This window comes from Pyxicephalus adspersus, chromosome 3, assembly GCF_032062135.1.
Source record: "Pyxicephalus adspersus chromosome 3, UCB_Pads_2.0, whole genome shotgun sequence".
Lineage (NCBI taxonomy): Eukaryota > Metazoa > Chordata > Amphibia > Anura > Pyxicephalidae > Pyxicephalus > Pyxicephalus adspersus.
The window spans coordinates 17,402,278-17,425,037 of NC_092860.1; the positions used below are offsets into that span (position 1 = coordinate 17,402,278).

A 22,760-nucleotide genomic window follows, 5' to 3' on the forward strand; every position below is an offset into this window, starting at 1 on the left:
CTGCAGAAAATCAGCAGCAATGAGGTGCAACCAAGGATTTAAACAATCAATGCAACAAGGAATTTAAAAGCAAAACTTCTTTTTTATTTAAAAGAAAAAAAATTGCAATACACTATACTTAAAACAAAACTAAAACCATAGAAACTTACAAGCCCCTGTTCCGTCACATGCCCTGCCATCTTCTTCTTATTATGATCTTCGGACGACTTGATTGGCCAGGCTGGGATTTATTTCTACTTTAAAAATAGGTGGCATTCATTTGAAGGTTATGTCAACTCTAAAGGGAAACATTACATTTTGGCTACCAATAAAGTCTAGAAAGATCCTTGGCATGTGTTTGATTTTTTGGGTACAGCTGAGCTACTGAAGCTGGTGGATATTATACTCTGCATTTACCAAATAATTTTGTGTGGTGTTCATGTACATTGGACTGAAATAGGATTTACTCGGAATAGTTGTCCTTGGTGTTTTAGTAGACTTTAGCTGCTTAACAAGTGACTATTTTAAATGTTATTCTAGTCTCATGACATTGTATCTGTGGCTCCTCATTCTGCGGCCAATTACACCTCCCAATACCTATTTCTGTGCCCTACAGACATTTCTTAACACCTATACTTTACTCTGACATGTTTGAGCTGCTTGTGGTTCCGGAGACGCTCACGGCTGCCATATCTATCTAGTCAGCTGTAATCAACACTGTATGTGGCATTACAATTACATTCAAACTTGTGCAGTGCATCACAGGCCATTACCCCTCTCTAATGCGGATAGAAGGTCTCTGCCCAATCATAGGGTTATTGACAATGGCTTTCTTCTATCACAGGTGAAGAATTGGTCTGGTGGAACTCTTATTAAACACATCTGTGTTCCTATACTAGGAGGTGAAACATGCACAATTTGACTGTGATGGGTTCATCCTGGATGCCAGTCTCCATGAAGCATAGAAAGAAGGGCACAGCTTTATGTATTAAAGCTTTAAAGTGAACATGTGTACAGGTGGAAGACATTGAGGGATCTTCCCACTCTTAAAACCTAACTAGATTGTAAGCTCTTCTCTCTTAGACTGTAAGCTCCTCCTCCTGTGTCACCGTCTTTATCTCTCTGGCGCTATATAAATTCTGTGTAATAATAATAATTCCATAGATGAAAAATCCAGTAGGGCTACCCACACACAGCAGGGGATAATGTTTGCTTCATCTATAGACATGTATGACCATTCATCAACATCACCCCCCTAAAATGCAGGATCCACAATCCTGCATTGTAAATGAGGACTCCAAGGGCCTGCCCACAACGAACCCATCCAACCTCAAAGTTGGATGAAAAAAGCATACGGCTTGTTGTACATGGGTAGCCCTACTGCAAGAGAAGTTCAGCTTTAAATTAGATATAATTTTAACTGGACATTAATGTAAATAATTTAAATCAACTAAATTAATTTCAGATGAAAAAAGGGTGTGCAAAGTTTTATAGCTTGTTTTATATCAGTGAAACAGGATATATAAAAACATATATATGCATGTGTTATAATTGTGTACACAAAGGAGGCAGACATACTATTTGAGCAGAATGGGCAGCTGCACTATGGCCCTCTGGTGTCCCATTTATCCTAAATGTTGATTACATGGGTTCTTGGACCTCTACCACAGTTACACATACTTGAAACCACTGCTATCATGCTATCCATTGATACACATTGAGTAAATGTTTTTTTTAACTTTGTCATTGGTTAAACAGAAGCCCAAAAACGGGTATTGCACAAAGGTCATATAGTGACATTGTAACTTATGGGTATTGTGCTGTGAAAGACTAGCCTGACTTGCCAATCTCAGCGACTAATTAGCCCATTCAGATTAGCTTTTCCAATCATTCTACGTTTGCTTTTAACAGAAATAAAGCACAACCTTGCCAATCTCCCTGCAGAGTATTGGGCACAAAACCCTGGCATATGGTCTGGCATTTCCACAGCAAATAGCAATGGGTGTCAAGCCCCCTGCTGTACTGATACCAGCTGTATACTCAGATTTAGTCTGGATTCACACTGTTCCGTCTGCATTTCAGCCTGCATGGTAACACATATGCCTAGGTGTGAATGGGCCTGTATAGTTTATAATTTTACAATAAACTGTGGTGCATAAATGTAAACCAGCCATACAAAAAGAATAGGATTTTAATCCAAGGAGCAAAATGCATGCATGAAAATGGACATGTGTATGTAGATACTTACTGTAGTTTCTTAAGGTTGGTGGTCTAAAAAAAGGGAAATTCCACCCTGAAACTTGCCCTATGCATATTTGCGAAGTAGGGCAAAAGCTCACCCTACCAACACAGATTTAGTTCTGCATTAAGACAGTTGGTCATTGGTCAGTCAAAGGCATATCAAGTGTTAAACAGTAAGTTTAAACACTCAGATCAAACGATCAGGTAATCAATGTACACCAATTAACTAAACCAACTATGAATCTGGCTCTGTATTATGTAATTGGAACCATTTAAATGCTAACATATGAATTAATTAACCTACTTTATGTAATCCATAAACCTAAAACAGTTTTAAATAGTTAATAATATGTAGAATCATTTACAATTATTTGAACTGGAGCTAAGTATAAGATGAGGACTAGGAGATATGATGGACAAAAACATTTTCTAGCTTTTTCTAGCTAAATTTTCTAGCATTTTCTAGCTAAAAGTCTTTGTGTAGGTCAGCACCAATGGAGCTATTGTTTAACCCATATTGGCATAGATTCTATCACTCTGCCCATTGAGTCCAAGCTTCATTCCATCAGTTGTCTTACTCTTTGTAATCGCCATGTGAGATGGAGTCAGAGAATACACAGAGTTATTGACATAACATTATGTGACATGATTTTTGCCTAAGAAAAGGCTACTAGACTCATCATCACCTGGTTAACCTTGGTGACAACCTGAAACGGAATTACATTGAGTAGTTCCTAATGGAACAAATATGCAGATCAGAAGTTCTGAATTTATTTATAACTTGGTGTATGCTTGTTCCGAGCCTAAAGCTACGTACACACGGCAGATTTTTATCGCCCGATAATCGGCATCGGCCAATTATCGGGCGAAAATCTTCCGTGTGTACAGTCGGTGTCGTCCATCGTCCGGACGACCGACCTGCCGGATCCACGGACGATGGACGACAGCCGATCGTAATGAAAGGGAAGGGGAGAGCGCGCAGCAGGGTGCCGCTCCCTCGCTCTCCCCCCTCCCCTCTCCATAGAGCATGAACGGTGCTGTATGTACAGCATCATTCATGCATCTTGCAGCCCCTTGTCGTTGGAAAGGATCGTGAAAGATCCTTTCCAACGACAAAAATTGCAAGTGTGTACGCAGCTTAAGACATAGAAAGTACTTAAGCGAATGATGGCCTGGCAACTACTACAAGGTGGTCAGTAATGGCAGCCTATCTTATATAGATAAATGACAATAACCATTGTTTGATATGCTGTTCACAGTGCGGATCTTGCCTTGTTAGAGGATCAGCAAGATAATAACTAACAAAGACTGTATTCATATTCCACAAATATGCCAGCCTGACTCTGCCAACTCAAGAACCCCTTTGTCATGTGATACTGGGCGCCATACTCTTTAACATCAAGGGGTACTTTTGCTAAGAAGGGGCACCCCAATCACAGACCCAGTGCAATTGACACCTTATTCACATAATAAGTGAACATAACCTGACATCATTAGGCAAATTCATAGCAGTATAATCCCTGAATGTAAAGTACGATAAGCCATAACAAACAATTAGATTCTACTAAAAGCATGCCATTACAAGATGGATCTGGATTGGTTCCAAAGGCAATTTCACTTTTAATATTGTACTTTGAACCTTACATTGTATTACTTAATAAGCTCATATGTAGGTTAATTGATCATTGTTAATACTACAAGATGAATGAGGCATTGGGAGCATCTGCCCTGGATCCCAAACCTTGTTAGGGCTAACACAAGCAAAGCAACATTTATATCACTATACTGACTGCATTCTCAAGGACAAAAAAAACAATAACTTGGATAACTTGTGTTCTGATATATGGGTATGCCTTGTGTGTATTATGATAAATCAACAGGTGTAAAAATGAAAAAAAAACAAAACCTGTGAGTCCAATAAATGAGCAAAAAGTGTGGAAAGGGTGCTGGCAAAGACTGTTTCCTATACCAGCTCAAAATCATATGATGGTAGGAGTCCTACCTATTAGGATTAAAGAATCATTCCACCAAAAGATCATATTTTATTATAGATGGATACTAAATTGAGAGCGAATAGAGCTACCTAAATATACACTGCTGGCTGCCTATACTTGTTTGCCTGTGTTCCATTGAATAGGAATTTAGGAAGAGTAAGGAAGCTTTGTGTAGCTCTCCACACCCCATAGCATATAAGCTTGTTGATTGGGTGTTTAAGCACCCACTGCTATAATATAATTATTAACATGTTTTTTTATAGGGCCTACATATTATGCAGCACTTTACAAAGTCCATAGTCATGTAACTAACTGTCCCTCATCTAATTTAATACAATCTAATGTCCCTCCCACAGTTATATGTGCCTTACTCAATCCAAGGCTGAGTGAGTGGAAGTGGAAGCAATTTAATATAACTGCAAGTTTTTGGGGATGTGGGAGGAAACTGGGGTGCCCATTACAAACCCATACAAACATGGGGAGAATATACACATTTCATATATATAGTGTCCTTTATAAGACTCAGACCTGGGACACTGGTGCTGTAAGGACGCAAGTTCTAGCCACTGATCTACATAAATCATAGGAGAAGGAAAAAAGAACCATACGCTTTTGGTTAAAATCTATTTTTCTGAGCTCCCAGGTTTACCCTCCTTCTGCCAATATAAGTAGATCGCCTTGGAAGTATTTTCTTTCTTTCTTTTCTTTTCTTTTTCCAGCAACACAAGACTCCATGCCAGTAAAAAGCAAAGCTAGTAACTTTAGTATTATATCTATATCCCTAAGTGTAAAATAAGCTAGTGATTGTCTGAGTCTATGAACGTTTGTCTTCAACCAACTGCATTTTGAGTGAAATGGTTATCTGGGCCTTATGTTGACTAGAATTGTCCGTCTGTTCAGTGCCCTGATTTTTGTTCTTGTACTGCTTTTGTTATATATCCCCCATCAGACATTTCCTCCTCTTCTCTTGAAACACAGTCATTTTCATCTTTGGTTTGGGGTCCTTCAAGCCTTGTCACTGTTTGATTGCACCCAGCTTATTTCGTCTATCAAGCTCTTTTCTCTGGATCCTGTTCTCTGTCCTGGCAGCATCAAATTCTCTCCATCTCGCTCAGTCTTCTCTTTCATGTTTCCTACCTCCCGTCTAGTGCTCAACCGCTTACTTTTTTCTGTTTTCCAGGCTAAAAAATAGGCAGAGGGTATCCAGCAGGAGGAGAACTGGTGATAAAAAGGAAGATGGAAAAATCAGTGAAAAACAGGTATGGTTTTAAGGTGAAGAATGGCATAATGAATGACTGCTTGGATGAAAACTGACTGCATCGGTCTTTAAAACTGCCGCTAGCCATTAAAAGAGATTTCCACTTTCAACATAGAAAGTAGGAAACCCCTTAACTTGCAAGCCAATGTAGCTCTTTTAGATGCTTTGTTCGTGCAGCAAATAAAAATGGTTTCTTAGGCCAGACTGGCTCTGTGCAAAACCCTTAAAGCTTTGAAAACATTTCTTTATTGCCCCGCAATTTCACATTCTTTAATTCAATATTAAATAAGTTGAACTGTAGGTAATTGTAATGGTATAGTACATACTTGACTGTATTGTTACAGTATAAATCATATTATTTTTAATTAAGCTACGTGCAATTACTTAATTACCTGTAATTTTCATCTTGGTACTAAATTTCTATCATTGTTCATGAGTTGAAATGTAAATTAGGTGTACATTGGGAATGCCTGTGCTGGTTGTTGAAATAAGATAGAAGAGAAAGCAAGGGTACAGAGGAAATTATGTAACTGCATTTGATGTCCTTCTAAAAGTGCTGGATCTGGCCTAGGTACCCATTGAATTTATGATCCAGGATGAGCATGCAGCTGGGTAAATCAGAACTCTTGACTTGCACATTTGTTCTAGGTCAAGGACTAAGACCTTGGTGCCCAACCTGTGCCCAACCCAATTCCTTTAGTACTTTTTGTAAGGCTCCTGCAGCCAGCAATGTGTTTCCTTCCCATTTTCAAGTAATCGCTAGCCTGCAGTCTATGACTATATTCTGAAGCATGTCTACAGTTTCCAACAAAGCTTACTTACAGTAACTGACCGTCTTATGTGGCATGACTGCACTCCATGACAATCTCCTGCACCATATTTGCACCCTCTGATCATCTCTTGTAGCATGCCCGTAGTCTTTGACATTTTATGTATCATGTCTGCAGCAGGTTTGCACCCTCACATCATCTCTTGTAGCATGCCCATAGTCTATGACATTTTATGTATCATGTCTGCAGCAGGTTTGCACCCTCAAATCATCTCTTGTAGCATGCCCATAGTCTATGACATTTTATGTATCATTTCTGTAGCCCCTGACATGTTTTGAAGCTTTTGTGGAAGTTTTGAGCACTACGATCTTCTCTTGTAGCATGGCCGTAATCTTTGGCCATCTCCTGCATTATGTCTGTAGCCTTTCACATCTCCTGCAGCATGTTTACACCCACTGACCACCCCCTACAGCATGTCTGTAGTCTTTGACCACCTCTTGCAGCATGCTTATAGCCTCTGACAAGCTCTTATACCATGACTTCACTTAGTAACCATCTTTGCTACATGCCAGTAGTTTTTGACCATCTCCTGTATCATGTCTACTGTCTCTGACCATTTCCTCTCACATATTTTCACTTTCTGACCATCTCATGTCACATCTGCAGGCTTTTAGCAGCATTACATTCTTCAAATATTATGGGTGGGCTTTTAGTGGTGTCAGGGGTCACACTACAGGCCCCTTATATTTGTTTTATTTATCACCACTGGACTAAGAACACACTCAACTGGATCAGCAACACAGCCAAGCTTTTACATTTTTCAGTAGGCATGGCAGTCTCCATATTTCTCCAAGTTCAAGTGTTCTTTCAATTCTAGAGTATCAAAGTTTATATCCTAATAGTTTCAGTAACTGGTATTTGATAGACAAAGGGTTTAGGTATCAAAGAGAGTTTGGGCATTCGGTTTCCTCCCACATCCCAAAAAAACAGCAGTGAGGTTAATTGGCTTCCCCCCTAAATTGACCTTGGACTGTGGTATTGACATGGCCATGGTAAGGACATTAGATTGTGAGCCCCTTTGAGGGACAGTTAGTGACAAGACTATGAACTTTGTACAGTGCTGCAAAATATAATGGCACTATATAAATACTGTTTAGTAATAATAATGAGGTGAGAATGAGATTCAATTCAAAGGCACCTGAACAGGAAATGCTACATCCAAAGAAACACAGCACTATACCAAGAAAGGTAATGGAACCTATGAACTGCCACGTGCACTTATTGAAAGTCTATAAGAATTGTGTGCCTCTGATAGGAAGGTAAATGGAACTTATAAACTGCCATGCACACTTATTGAAAGTCTATGGGAATTGTGCCTCTGATAGGAAGGTAAATGGAATTTATAAACTGCCATGCACACTTATTTGGACCACTGGTTGGCGACCGCTGGGTTAAAGGATACTAACCCTCACAATGAGGGTGGCAGAAAAAACTGCAGGGAAATCTTTAGATAAAGTCAAATATTCCAGTAAAAGTTGGTTTTGTAATCTTATTTTTTTAATGGGCTATTGTTTTTTTAACTTGAATCTGTTGGGTTATTTAAAAGGGTAAACTATTCTGAATTTGTAAATTAAATAAATGAAAAAAAGAAAAAAAAAGCAGCAGGGTTTTTTGTTGGCAAAAAGTGTTATTCAATTGTTACATACTTCATAACATAATTAATTGGTAAGGTGTTGGACCTAGTGCTATACACATTATCCCTAAGATTAAGTTAATAGTTGACCCTATAAAGCGGTAAATCATGTTGGAGAATGGAGAAGAGAAAGGTTGATCTCATTTCCTGACATGTTTCACCACAAGGCTTCCTCATGGGTATGATAAGACCAATGGTATGATATCAAGAGATTGGAGTCCTTAGTATAATGTAAGAGGATACCAAGCTTATTGGAGTCAGATCATCCTAGGTTATAGCAGGGGATAGAGTGAATTAGCTTGCCAAAGCCGGGTTATTTTAATAGGGCAGAGAATGAGATGTATCCTGCCCATTGATGATGTTTTTGTGTCCCAGCAAGACCCGTGCTGCTTTCTTTTCTTTTTCATATGGATGGCTTTAGAGGGTGGCATTTGTTTAAATACTCCAGGAAAGAGGGAACCTCCACAAACTACTGAAGCATACTGAATTTGTGTTTGAGGCGAATTCAAAAACATTGATTTATGTTTAGTTAATTTCTATTGTTAATAATTTAGAAGCAACGCAGACTTAAACATTAACCAGGCAATTTTAATTTTGCTGAAGCTGAAGCACCAACATTGCTATGGTCTTTTGTTTTCAGTAAATTCTGATTGCTTCCCTCCTTTTTTTTTGCATCCCCAAACTGCTGACCTCCTGTAGCCTTTTCCAACCTTTTCCTGTGTATATATAGTTGTCCTGCATCAGCTGCACATCATTGTTTAGGGACAGCTTCTAGGAAAAACAGTGGACCATGCCTATACAATATATGGCAGCGAAGCCACTTGTAGTCCCCACTAAGGGTGCATGGGATAGACAGACCCATCACCAGTCACTATATGTATGACCAGGGCCAGACGGGCCACAAGGGGCAAAAAGCCTTTGTCTTGCCCCAGTTTTATACCCCCAAATTATTATTTTGGGTTGACTCCTGGCTCCTGATGGCTTAGAAGAAAATGTCACCATGCCAGGAAAGCCATGCCCTCCTTCCCGCATCTTCCTGTAGGACCAAGGACCCCATTTCAACCATGCATATTACCACCCTAAAGCTGAAGTGGATTATCTAGAGACGCCTTTCTCAATGTTTTTAACATGGGGTAACCTTTGAAATCCCTTTCAGATATTCGGGGAACCCCTTCTATAATTATTACATCCACCGCTCACAGTTTATTACCATGGTGGTCAGTGGGAGGAATTCCTTTAATCTCCTTTAATATCTCTTGCCAGTGAGAAGTAGGCCTCCCTTACAGATAGCCAAAAAGATCATTGGTGTCACTTAAACTACCCTGAGAAACTCAAAGTGCTCATTGCTCAAGGAAACTCTAGTAATCTTTGAGGAACACTGCTATGGCAAGGATGGGTGATAGGAACCCTTGTTCATTATAAACAAATCATAGTGATACAAATTTGTGCATGCTACCACAACATTAACGTTGATTTTCAGATATTAATATAGCAGAGAGGCAGCAACGGTGGAAGAAAGTAGATGATCGCTGTACACCTCGATCAGAAAGGTTAAACTGCAAAGATTAATATCCTGATTAAGCTTTTCGGATTGTGAGTGTATGATCCCTGGCACCGGGGAGGACTCCTATCCCTCCTGCCCATCTTTACATGCTGTATAGAAAACATGCGGAGGGGGTGAGAGGAGACAAACTGTAATTTCTATCAATGTTCTTATCTCTAATCCGAAGCTAAGGGATGGGTGAAAGAGAGGGATAGTCACAAGGGCAGAGACACTGTGATATAAGAAGAGACAATACATGGAGATGAGTGCGAGAATCTGATAAAATACCAAGGGACGCAAAGGAAAAACAGACAATATGAAACATTTAAGTAAAAAAATATGTTCTTGTGAATCTTTGGATTTTTTTGAAAGCTAAACTGCAGGCAAACAGCTAAATACACCATAGAAAAAGGGATGCTGCCAAAGCATTTGTATTTCTGTCTCTTTCCCTGAGATTTGCACAGCCCTATAATATAGCACAGCCAAGTTAGGGGATAAATTGGTGTCCTCTCTCTACCCTCAACCAGCTGACTGCAATAAAAAGGAGAAGCAGCAGGATAGTAAGGTCATTCCTCTGCCCAGTCTGCTGCCTCCTCCAATTAGTATGTTCCTTGTCAACACAATTGCTTGATTCCTAGCCATGCACGATCCTCTCCTAGTACTGCTGTATAGAGAAATGCAAAAGGCTGATACCAAGTCAAATTCTGGTACTTACACTACCTGCATTTACAGATGTATTATTGGTTACATATCTGCATTTCTTTTTGTCTTTTATATTTGCCTTCAGTTTAGCTTGAATATTTTGGATATTTGTTCATGGAAACAGGCATATTTGCTCATTACATATACATGCTGAGCTTCCCGGTCAATACCACAGCACAGTGGTTGGCCATACTGTGCAGTGCAGATACATGTTTGAAAACACTATCTTAAAAGAAAACACTAGATTAAAAGATAGATATTTTTCATAATTTAGAGATATGATTACATCCTATTACCACTTAACCATTCTGTATGACTTTCTCAGAGAAGTAGTACCAGAAACACATACAGTAAAACAGGGAAACTGACAATAACTTAGACATGGATTCCTGGTGGGAATCAATAGGTTGAAACACATGAACCGGGAAGATTGCCACCAGGGAATGTTTGGGGGGGGGGGGGGAGTATGATTCCCTGTTTTATAAATAGGGTCCTTAGTGTGAATGGTTTTCAATCCATTGTATATATTAAATCCAATTCACACATTGCAGGTGATTATAGGATTGATGTGTTATTTAAATTTGCCTAGGTGCTAAAACCGGAGGAGGAGCAGATAAGGTTGAGTTGTTTCTGTTCTGCATGGACGGACCTTAGTGCATCTTCTTCTCTCCATAATATAAAGAGAGAAATTCAAAGTCAATAGTTTAGGCATTAATACAGTAATTGATAGCATGGCAGCCAAGGAAAAGATGGTGGGGTCAGCAATGGTAGCCACTAGAAGTTCTAACTATAGGTTTCCTTCAGCATAAATCTGTGTTTTCCCAGTCATAGCCTGCAGCCTTGTTGCCTCTGTTTATATACCAATGATGAAGAAGACTTCCAGCCACAACTAGAACAAACCTTTGGGAGCAAAATGGTCTACTTTTTAGCCTGACACCTCTTTTGTCTCCCAAGAGTACTTTCTAGGGATTAGAAAAGTATCCTACAGCAGTACAGAAGCATGTACATGAAATACAGAAGGCTGTAACCCATGGTGCAGGACTGAATTAAAGCCCATAACTGGCCAAAAACTGGATACCTTTCACTTCTGCCCCACACTTTCTTTCCTATAACCCATCCCACATGAATTTTAATGTTCCTAACCTTGCAAAGCTAGAAATGCACCTTCTAAGTCTCCTGACAGCCTGACCATTTTCTCTGGGGGTACTGAAGGTACTTAGGCGTCAATACGAGCCACTTCCCCGTTTGCCCCCTTGCATCGAGATCACTCCTTGTCCAAAGAGCTACTCCACCACTGGACAGTCAGGTCCAGAAAGATAGTTTAAGAAGTTAACAGAAAAAAAGAAAAGATCTGGGGGGGGGGCAACACATGAACATGGATTTAGTTAAGAAAAACTGGGATTTAGATTTTTTTTTATGGAGATATGGCATAGGGGTCATCAGCATGGCCAAGATATCGTTTTAAGTACAAAACCACATTTCCCACCACAGTCTGCGGGGGCAACAGCTGAACGATGTACAGTTATGATGTAATTTGATTTTAATGAATGCTTACAAAATACACAATAGTTTTCTTTAAAATAAATGTGGAGGTTGTTCCAGCTAGAATAAAATGTTTATAACAAAATTTGTGAGTTTCAAAATACCATATAAAAAATAGATCAAGATCCAAGTGTATTGCCTTAAAGATGGCTATAAACATTTGCAACCCTAATCAATAGAGATTTCTTATTCTTAATTGTGTGTTAACACATAGCAACCAATAGGAATCCTTTCTTTATTGGTCTGGCTTCAGCTGAGTGGATTCTGATTGATTCCTCTGGGTTGCTGCACTTACGACTTAGCACTTAAGAATAGGAACTCCATATTGAATATTGAATGGATGACATTCTGGTGTTTGTAGACCATCAAACACTTTTCTCCTTGGACTAGCACATACAGTATACAGTACATACATGTATTTGTTCATTTTTTATGGCAAGCAGGCACCTGTACATGTGATCCTTTTGGGGCACAGTAGTCTATTTGTTCAACGTACCCAAGTTAATAGGATATTTTACCTTCAACAACACTTTCTGATTTTTAGATGGTCCTACCAATATAATTAGGAAACCTGCTAGTGTAAATCCTAAAATGAATTTTCACATACCAAAAGAGTCTTCTGATTTTTATTCTAAAGCATGTAATTTTAGAATTCCCTAAAATCCAGTTTTCTTTCTTTTTTCTCCAGAGTTTCTGAATGCCAAATCAGCAACCTGTGACGAGATGATCTGCAGGTGCCGACTGCAATGAAGGGTCTGGGGGATACCCGTGGCCGGCACCTGTCCGGAAACCTGGACACACATTCAGACTCTTTATATGTTCCACCAGAGCGGACCCCTTATCTGATCAGCTCCTCTGAGGCCTATCCTCCGGAACCTCGATACCCTGATAATTCTTTACATCCTGACTGCCTGTACCCTCTCAACAACCAGCTCTCAAACAGTAGCACCTTTCCCCGAATCCACTTTAATTCTCATTATGAACCTCCTGAGGAGACTCCACCATATCCTACCCCCCATGCACCACCTGCCAAAATCAACCGCCTTCCTGCCAGCCTTTTGGACCAATTTGAGAAACAATTACCCATTCACAGAGACGGTTTTAGCACTCTACAGTTCAAACGGGGTGACCCAGAGGGAAAGGACCGCAGTGAAAGTCCTGGACGTATCCGGCACCTTGTTCACTCAGTGCAAAAACTCTTTGCAAAATCCCAGTCCCTTGAGGGTGGCGGAAGGGCCAGTGTGAATGGAAAGAAGGGGTCGTCGGAGGATCCTAAAGGAACAAAAAGGAGTAAAAGCAAAGAACGTGGAAAGGGGGATGGAAAGGGTCAGGCTCAAAGAGGAGGGGTTTCAGGCTGGTGGAGTTCAGATGACAATTTAGACAGTGATACGGGCAGCTACCGCAACCCAGCGGGCATGATGACTCTAGGAAGGCGCCCAGATCACGGAGCAAGACACTTTTTGAGCGGGTATAACACTATAAGTGAAAGCATGTTGAAGGCATCCAAAAGCAATAATGACCTCAAATTCACGCCCTTCCAGCCTCCATCCCTCACCCTATCCCCCCTGCCTGCACCCCATGAGGTGGTCCCTCCTGGCTCAACAGCCTCACTAAAGAGAGGGTCCTGGTCAACGATTACACTGAGTCACGCCAGAGAAGTGTGTCAGAAGGCATCAGCTACCATAGACAAAGCATTACTGAAGTCCAAGTCTTGTCACCAGGATCTCAGTTACCAGTATCTGCAGGTTGGTATTATACACATTCAAGAGAACCCTTGGTATGACCCTTGATATGACTATATGACTATATTGACATATATATATATATATATATATATATATATGTCAATAGAAATTCTGGCCTGTGTGTGGCCTTTAAGAACTGGAGATAGAGATGGCTCTTCCTTAGTACCACATTAGTCTGTCTATTTGCCCATTGCACATTGCCCTCCAGCCATTGGTATACCAGCACATTTGCCTGTAGGATTTGGCCGGTATTTCTGAAAGTGGTTGAGGGGGATCGGGACAGGGGTCCATGTCACACAAGGTTATTATTCAATATAAGCCTAATAGTTGGTAAAATGAATTATAAACTCTGATTTCATTGGAATGCAATATTGAGCATTACATTTACAACTATGTTTAAATTGCAGTTAAATGGTACATTATGTCCCCCATCTCTTCCCCGTGTCATTGTCTGTCATTTGCAACCTCTATTTAATGTACAGCTATGCATAATATGTTGGCGCTATATATATATACACTGTTTATTATTATTAATAATATTATTATTTTTAATATTATTATTATTATTATTATTATTATTATTAATAATAATAATATGAAGAAGAAATACTATTTATTATGCACAGTACTGAACTTTATGTCGATTTAAGCAGGTTGGTGCTTTATACATTTTAGAAACTTTGACAATCATTTCCTAGCTATGGATATATATACATATCTTTAAAAGAAATCTAACAATGAATTTGGCAGCTGCCTTTGCTGACTTTTTCTAAGCAAGCGCCATGGTTGTCATGTTCATCTTTACTTTACTAGGCATGAAACTGCTGACCCAGAACAAGTATGGAGTTATGACTTCAAAGGTCGCTTACTTTTTCTGAACCAGTGGCTCACTAAGTAGCGGAACAAGAATCAGGATGACAGCTGTAGAGTTTGCGCTTTTAGAGACAAATCAACACTGGTAGCTGGATCTCTTCGATGACAGGTCCCTTTAATAATGGAGATAGCTAGTGGTGATTCATAAATTCATATATTTTAAAGAATAAGTCAAGTGTTGGAACAACAACAGGCTGATTAGCTTAGCATATACATAAATGTGTATTTGCTGATTGTTTTTTTTTTAATTATTCAAGGTGCCTGGAACTCACATATAATAAATAATATAGGTTTGTGCATACTTAGTCACTTCCACATGAGCTTCTACATGTTTCTATGGTCCAAATTTTGGCCACCTGAAATTTAGGTAGACAGAGGAGTGGTATACACACACCTACAGATAGCCAAAAAGATCATTGGTGTCAGTTAAAATGAACGGAGAGGTAAAAATTGCTCATTGCTCAAGGAATCCCTAGGAACCTCTGGAGGAACCCTGGCGATATATTCATGGCATCAATAAAAAAATCAAATACTTTTTTCTATTATTATTAATATAAATATTATTATTATTAATAAACAGAATATATATAGCGCCAACATATTACGCAGCGCTGTACATTAAATAGGCATTGCAAATGACAGACAAATACAGACAGTGACAGAGGAGGAGAGGACCCTGCCCTGAAGAGCTTACAATCTAGGAGGTGAGGAAAGTAACACACAATAGGAGGGGGGATATTGAATGGTTTGTGAGTAGAGAGGGTTTTAAGAGACAGAAGAAGATGGGACAGAAGAAGTTTGAAAAAATGGGTTTTGATTGCTCCTTTAAATGAGCAGAAGTGGAGTAAGCCAAAGTCATCCAAACATTCATCCAGTGAATAATATTTGCCGTTTACACTCCCATGTAGATGGCTAAAGGGGGGCAACACTGCCCATTTTTTGTCTACTTTACCTTCAAAAACCTGAGCAAATGCCAACAGAAAATTGTATTGGACATTTGTTGAATGTTTACTGTCCGTCTACTACTAAAGAGACATTGCATGAATCTAGTTTTTACTGCTCAATAACTGCAATGCATAAAAAAATATTATACAAGTTCTGATACAACAGTTCATGTAAATGTCTCTGGCTTCCCCATCGACTAATATGAGTGGAGATTGGTAATGGATCTTTGCAACGGCTTTTCAGTAGTTAAGGCGCTATGAAAACTCCTAAACTTTGTAAATGAAGGCTTGGTATGGTAGGGTAACTTTAAAATATGAGACTATTATCACTACTTGCAGACAAGTGTTTACCTTAGGTGTTGACTTTTTAAATAGTAAGTAGGTGATAGGAATAAAGAAGACTTAAAAGGTGCAGATTAGATACATAAAAACATATCTCGTCAGCTAAAAAACACAGTGCTAAGGTATTAGAATTAGCCGGCGGTCCACACTTTTCCTGCTCTTGAATAAAGGGAATCCATGTTGGGGAATTGTGGACAATTTATATTCCAGATGTCCTAAGACTTTTTATGTCTCAGCTCCAGTTTTAGTTTATGATTTTAATGTCCAGTCTTTGTGTATTTTAACCTTATATGCGCTTTACAGGTACCAGGAGGGGAATGGGCTGGAGGCCCAACGAAGGACGATGACATCCCATGCCGGCGTATGCGCAGTGGAAGCTACATTAAAGCTATGGGGGATGCAGACAGCGAGGACTCTGAAGGAAGCCCACAACCATCCCCAAAAACTGCAGCTAGGAGGCAGAGCTACCTCAAGGCCACGCAGCAGTCACTAAGCGAGAGCACCACACAAAGGTAACCTAACCACCGGTACTATGTCCTCCGCTATCTGAATACCCAGAATATAGGCTAATGGGCTCTAGATGCAAGTTTGCTTGAATAGTCAGCACCACCCTGTGGCAGACATGAAAAAATACAGAAAGAAACATAGCTAACATACATATAAATATGCAAAGTGAATAAATAATTATTTTCTCAAACTTTACTTTTTGGATGTGCAAATAAGCTTCTATATGTTGCCTTTAAATTCCCTTTCACTTGGCCATTTCATTGGAGCATCTATATAAGCACAGCATGCATCATTTGGTACCTTAAAAATACTACAGTGTCATACTTTCCATGTACATTGGGCCATTAACTACTCTGAGCCTGGAAGGTAATTGGCGTTCATTGTCCAAAAAAGCTGCAGATAATACTTAACATCTGGTAATGGCTTCAATGCATTTAGTTTTATATTTTAAAATGCAGCTTTCTGTTAGAATACAACAATTAGTAAATTATTTTCAAAACTTTTTTTTGCCCATAATACATAACACGGTGGCTCAGAGGTTAGCACTCTGGCCTTTGCAGCTCTCGTTCCTAGGTTTGAATCTTGGCCAGGACTATCTGCATGGAGTTTGCAGGATCTGTCTGTGTGGGTTTCCTCCCACATTCCAAAAACATGCAGTTAGGTTAATTGGCTTCCCTTTAAATTGACCTTAGGCTGTATTGAAGACATATGACTATGGTAGAGACAATAGATTGAGCCCCTTGGAGGGGCAGCTAGTGACAAGATTATGGACTTTGTACAGTGCTGCATAATTTGTAGGTGCTATATAAATACTGAGTAATAATAATAATAATAATTACATATTGCCCATGAAGGGCAAAGCATTAAGTTCCCTTTAATGCAAACTACCTTAGATGTTTTTATCATCCACTGACCATTGAACTTCTGAGAGTGAAAGAATTGTAAGTTATGGTCTTTGGAGTCCTAGCCTATGTATGTATTATCACTAAATTATCCCAGATCTGTGACATGGAATGAGTGGCGTGTTCATGGAAGTATCAGGTAGTATCAAGTATTTTCTTCTGCTTCTGACACTAAACAGAAGAAACAAGGAGGGAAGAAATATTAAGGCTATGATCCAGGAGAGGGAAGAGCTTTACAGGAATCTCATCAATTTGCTCAGAATGAGAGAATGGACAAGGCATAGGTTATTGAACATTTACCCTTTGCTTCGGAGTCAGGTTTTTGCAGGAGTATTCATTGGCATAGCTGATCTCTGCCTGCAGAGCTGAATTTAGTCTGAACTCTAACCCCCACTATTCGGGGAGTAATCCATCAATGGAAGGCTTGTCAAACTTGAATAAAGGAGGAACAAATTGCATCTGATAACTGCTCGGAAAGTCATATTTTATCTGCCAAAGGCTGGAACCCAAAAAATGCTGGAACCTACTAAAGCATGTTGATGGCTCATAAAAATACTAAAAGCCAAACCTTTAATATTTACTATTGATTAGTAGGGTCAAATTAGCAGAAAATTATTTTATAAGCATTTAAGAAAACGTAGGCTTTAATGGCTTATGGAACACGCTGGGATGTCACTCAATTAAATTGTGATTGATGTGAAACCCAGAATACGGGAGAGTTTCCCTTCCTACTTTCTCAGTTTACAAATTCAACATCAAACCCACAATTTGGCATCTTGGAAGCCTCAGGAGAAGATACACTTTAATCAGTGAAGCTGGGTGATGCAGCAAACCTGTAATGGATTTCTTCAAAGGTATTTGCTATTTTCTAGCAAATGTTTTGAATGCTTGACCAGATCTATTTCAGGTTTGCTAGATCACCCAGGTTCACTGATAAAAGTGTTTCCTCTCCAGCCTTTGAGAGCTATAATAAATCAGACCCATTGTGTGTATAGCTTCTTTGGATCTATCAGTATTGGAAGTTGTGATCAAATATGTCAGTCACAATACATAATGTAACTAGTAAGCATAAGATCCCAACGTCTGTTTCTAAGATTCTAGATATGGTTCTGATTTCTGACACATTTTGACTTTATGCCTTTAGAGAAACAATTAGAAAATCAATACAGAAATGAGCAATAGGAAAAATCTGTGGTTAAAAAGACACCATAGTAAAATTATCCAACATACTTGATACCTGGCTTCTATCCTTGACCTCCAATTTATATATCTTTCGTCTTTTTTAATCCCCATTTTTTTTTTCAACATTTTCAAATTTGTTTTTATAGGAGTCTGGACCGCGTTGACTCCTTGGATATCCTATCTCCCCCAAAGTTCGCCAGTTGGGAAGAAGAATACAATCAGTTGACAGAGAGTGTAACAGAAGAAAGCAGCATTTGCCAGGTGAGAAGAGTGAGATATTAGGTTTTGTTTTTATTATTATTATTATTATTATTATTATTATTATTAATATTATTTATTTTACCATTTTTATACATTTCTTATATATACTTTAGCTTATCTTATTTATAAAATCCCCTTTACTAGTTTTAGATATGTAATGGTCAAAATGCCTGTCTGTGTTCACATTCACATCTGTATCTATAAGCATTTTGGAACTGTTTATGTTAAAAGTTCACAAGGCAGAGAAGTTATTATTACTAATAAGTAGCACCTGAATCTTCCTGAATTCCTCTAATGTAAACTCCCAGTCTGTGATTCATAGATGGAATAAACAGAAACCTGACATCAGAGTTTTTGCTGTTATATTTGAGGATGTTTATGCAAGAATTTCTGCACAGCACCTGAAGCTAGATAGTTTAGGGATGGCTTGTTTTAAAACTCTTTTACAACTGGTAGGGATCGCAAATGGAACAGCCATATGAAGTTGGTGTATGTGAACAAAATAAATAAAGATTTTTAGTTTCTCCTCTAGCAACTTTATTATGAGAAAAGAAAAATTATTTTTCAAATGTACTTCATACTTCAAAAAGGACTTCATGAACAAATATCATGGGGTCTGGGACTGATCTAAGTTGTGGTCAAAGTTCTAAATAATCTTCTTGCTAATTTTCAGTGCTGAGGTGTGCATGGACAGTACCAATCATTTATTGTACAGAGAAACTTTGAGATTGTGTCACCTATTCCTTGGTAGGAGTTAGCTGATCACACCAATAGTTCAATTTCTTTTAGATTTACCAACAATGCAGTGTGAGGGCCCTGACTTCTAGATTGAACAAATATAGTGCCCCTGATCAGAAAAAAGGTTTGTGCTTCCTGCCTCCTGTACCACCAGCATGCACTTTATTAATGAAATATTGGAGCTGCTTGAAGAATCTTTGGTATTCAACACTTTTGGACATTTTAGCCCCTTGAGGCTGATTCTGCTGATCCCTTTGTCACCATAGGACCTATGGGGCCAAACATCTTCATATTAGGATATATATCAGCGTTTTTGTTAGCAACTGTAGAAAAAGTCTTACTCAGACTAGGATTTTTCTTTAACTCCCTACTATTATGTACTGTTTTAAAATGTCATGCATTTTCAAGACCTTGATTACATGATGAATAGCCAACTTAGGGCTCTGTGACAAAAGTGATTCAGTGGCTGTAAAGCCACCAATTACTTCTCCATGTTCAGTGCTGGTGCCTGCTTAAATGACTTGAACATTCAGTGCAGTAGTACTATGCCCCCAGCTTGATTTAGAAATGGAGCATGAGAGGAAGAAACAGTACAACAATCCAATCAGTTGCTGATAGAAAGAGAATGCTGAGTGAAAGATGAGTACATCAATATACTGCTTCTCCTTTTACTATCCAGTCACAGGCTGGTATGGGTCCAAAATAACCTGGGCTAGGGAAAAAAATTGTTGTCCTTTATACCAAAGACATCTAATAGCAGGAAAAAGTACTATGGTGTTAATCTATTTTGAAGGTAAATGTTGCAATGAAAGCTATTTTAATGATGAAACATGAAGTTATGAAGCTAAAAATGTCATTCTGAAAGCACACAGATGGTAGAACATTACTCATTAAGGACTTTTAATTGAGAACTATATTTTGCAACAAGGAAAACTCTTGAGTAGTGAAAATTCCTTTACTTTTGTCCAATCAGGATAATGAACCCCGCTGCATCCTACAGTACCAAACAGATGAATCAGATGACCAGAGGGAAAGGTACCAGCTGTGCCAGGTAGCAGAAGAGCAAAGGGATCGGTACCCTTTGTGTCAAGTACCGGAAGAGCCAATGGAAAGATACACATTATCACAAGTCCCAGAGGAGCCTTGTGAGAGATTTCAGCTTTGCCCGGTTTTAGAGGAACAAAGAGAACGATATCCACTGTGCCAGGTGCCGGAGGAGCCAAGGGAACGGTACCCTTTGTGCCAGTTACCCGAGGAGGAAGCAGATCGATACTCCCTGTCTCAGGTCCCTGAGGAGCAGAGCGTGCGGTATCCATTGCCAGAAGAAGGCAGAAGAGAGCGTTACCCTCTGGTTCAGGCTGTATTTGGAGAGCACGAATCATCCCAAACTGAGCCTTTTGACCTTCATCTTCCCAATTTCTTCCGCTCACGCAGTCACAGCTACCTCCGTGCCATACAGGCTGGCTGCTCCCAGGATGACGACACCACATCCCTGCAGTCCATGTCACCCCCCTTACCACTCACCAGCCGGACCCTCCCCAGACACATTGGTAAGTTAAACCTTAAAGTAGTATTTAAAAACAGCTTATCATCCTCATTATCCTCATCCATCAAAAATTGCAACATAGCTAAACTACTTCATGTGCAGAACACAAATATTGAGTGTCAAAGGTGATGTATGGTTATTGGCGAATAGTTTGCCATGTGTTACCATTTCCAAAACATCTTCCTGGTGTGTGAGTATGCCTAGGCCCATAGTTGTATGTCTGCAGGGTGAGGTCTCAGGTTCCCTAGTCATATTTGTAATGAGATTTGGCGATGACACTGCTGTGCTGCTTGCCTCTTGTATGGGATATGAGGGATGAAAGCTTTGCCTCCACCAAGATGGCAGCCTCCACGCTAAAATACAGTGCAAAGAATGGTAAGTCAGTAATGGGAGCTACTATTGGAGCACAGGCAATACAGCTGTTCTTTGCCCTCTGAATGTCTTGTTTGGAGAACAGCTTCCAGAGTTCAGTTCTTCTTTAATAATTCTTCACAATATAACTATATATTATATTACTACTTGCTTGATACCTTTACCTCCCTACAAGAGTATAGTTATTCCAGGTCATTAGCAAGTTAGTTAGTTAATTACAAAAAAATTAGATACCAATGTTGCTTAAAGAAACTAAATTATGTAAATAAAACTGCAGCAGTTACAAAAAGTTTTCAGATACAGCAGAGTGCTTGGCAAGCTGCCATATTGCCCTTTTAGGTTTCTATTAGTCCACCATTATGATGGGCTGCTTCAATGGCTAATAGTAAGACACAGGGGTGAGCAAGTTTCACTTAAAATCACTTGAAAAACCATTGGCAGGTTAGAAGAAGCAGTCTCAATGCTTTCTAGCTATATGAACCTGGCACCATGGTCACTGTTAGTAAAGCAGTTATCCTGCAGTGTGGTGGCAAACAGCTGCAGAATAATGCATGGTGCGGCCAACCATGCTCTAATTCAACTGGATGGGAACAGCTGGGAACCATGTTTGTGAGTGGTTGTGTTCACTTTGTGATGGTTTCAGTGAGGTTCCTGGACATGATTCATTGGTTTTGGCCACTCTTCAGCAGTCAGCCGCTTTCATTGACTTGAATGGGTACATATTCCGGCCACGGTGAGCTGCAGTTGAACGCGGTTGTGTTGCAGCTTTATTGTAGTGAAGGTTGAACACTGGAGATGGCCTAAAATGGGTTGTTGTGCAGTGCAAAAAAATATTTGTCAAACACTGCAGCTGACTCTACAAAATGCTCTCAGGGCCATAAAGGGGTGCACAGGGGAGGCTAACCATATGGTTTTGGACCCTCACATCCATAAGTGGCCTTTAACAAACCCAAAGGGATTGTATAAGAAAGGATCATTGTTGAGGTTTACATACTTACATACATACCATAAAGGACTGTCATGACTTTGCATGCCCGACACAGATCTTGAGAAATGGAGCAGAATAAAAAATAAAACACTCCTATTCTGTGCTTTTCCTTGCCTAGAATAGAGGTATAGAAATATATTGGTAGCACTCAGCAATAAACGTGAGAAAACTCAGTTCTATATTTATACCTCTCCCTTAATTACAACTCACACCTACAATTAAAAGCAAACCTGCCATAGACCTGAGAAAAAAAACTAAGCACATATTTAAAGGATACCTACATATCAAACTACATATCACAACGATCAATAGGTCCAATATAAATAGGCAACTGGGGCTATCCCTGCACTACATATGTTAAATGCTAATTCAGGTCGGGGAAGCATATACCCAAACTCCATGTTCCACCTCCATGTGGCCGGCACCATACTCCTCTTACATAAATTCTTCCATCTAATGTCATCCCCTACAATGCAAGACCAGCACTCCTGTATTGTAAGAGTGGACACCGAGGGCCTCCAAAACCTGGATGGTATAGGATCCATATTGGCCGCTTACCTATTAGTCTAGCCGATGACCCATAAAATACAACTTTTACAGTGTCAGAACTTGCACACTAGATAGGAGAAATAAGCTAG

The 22,760-nt window shown here is 39.4% G+C and overlaps 1 protein-coding gene across 1 annotated transcript in view; it reads left to right on the forward strand.

The window, feature by feature from the left end:
* DLGAP4 (DLG associated protein 4) overlaps window positions 1–22,760 on the forward strand; it is a 127,337-nt gene that overhangs the window by 44,074 nt on the left and 60,503 nt on the right. The window contains exons 2-6 of the mRNA XM_072403205.1: window positions 5,395–5,473; window positions 12,411–13,467; window positions 15,930–16,138; window positions 18,364–18,478; window positions 20,190–20,766. Coding sequence (XP_072259306.1) covers window positions 12,469–13,467; window positions 15,930–16,138; window positions 18,364–18,478; window positions 20,190–20,766 — 1,900 coding nt within the window. The 5' untranslated portion in view covers window positions 5,395–5,473; window positions 12,411–12,468. The remainder of the gene's footprint in view (window positions 1–5,394; window positions 5,474–12,410; window positions 13,468–15,929; window positions 16,139–18,363; window positions 18,479–20,189; window positions 20,767–22,760) is intronic.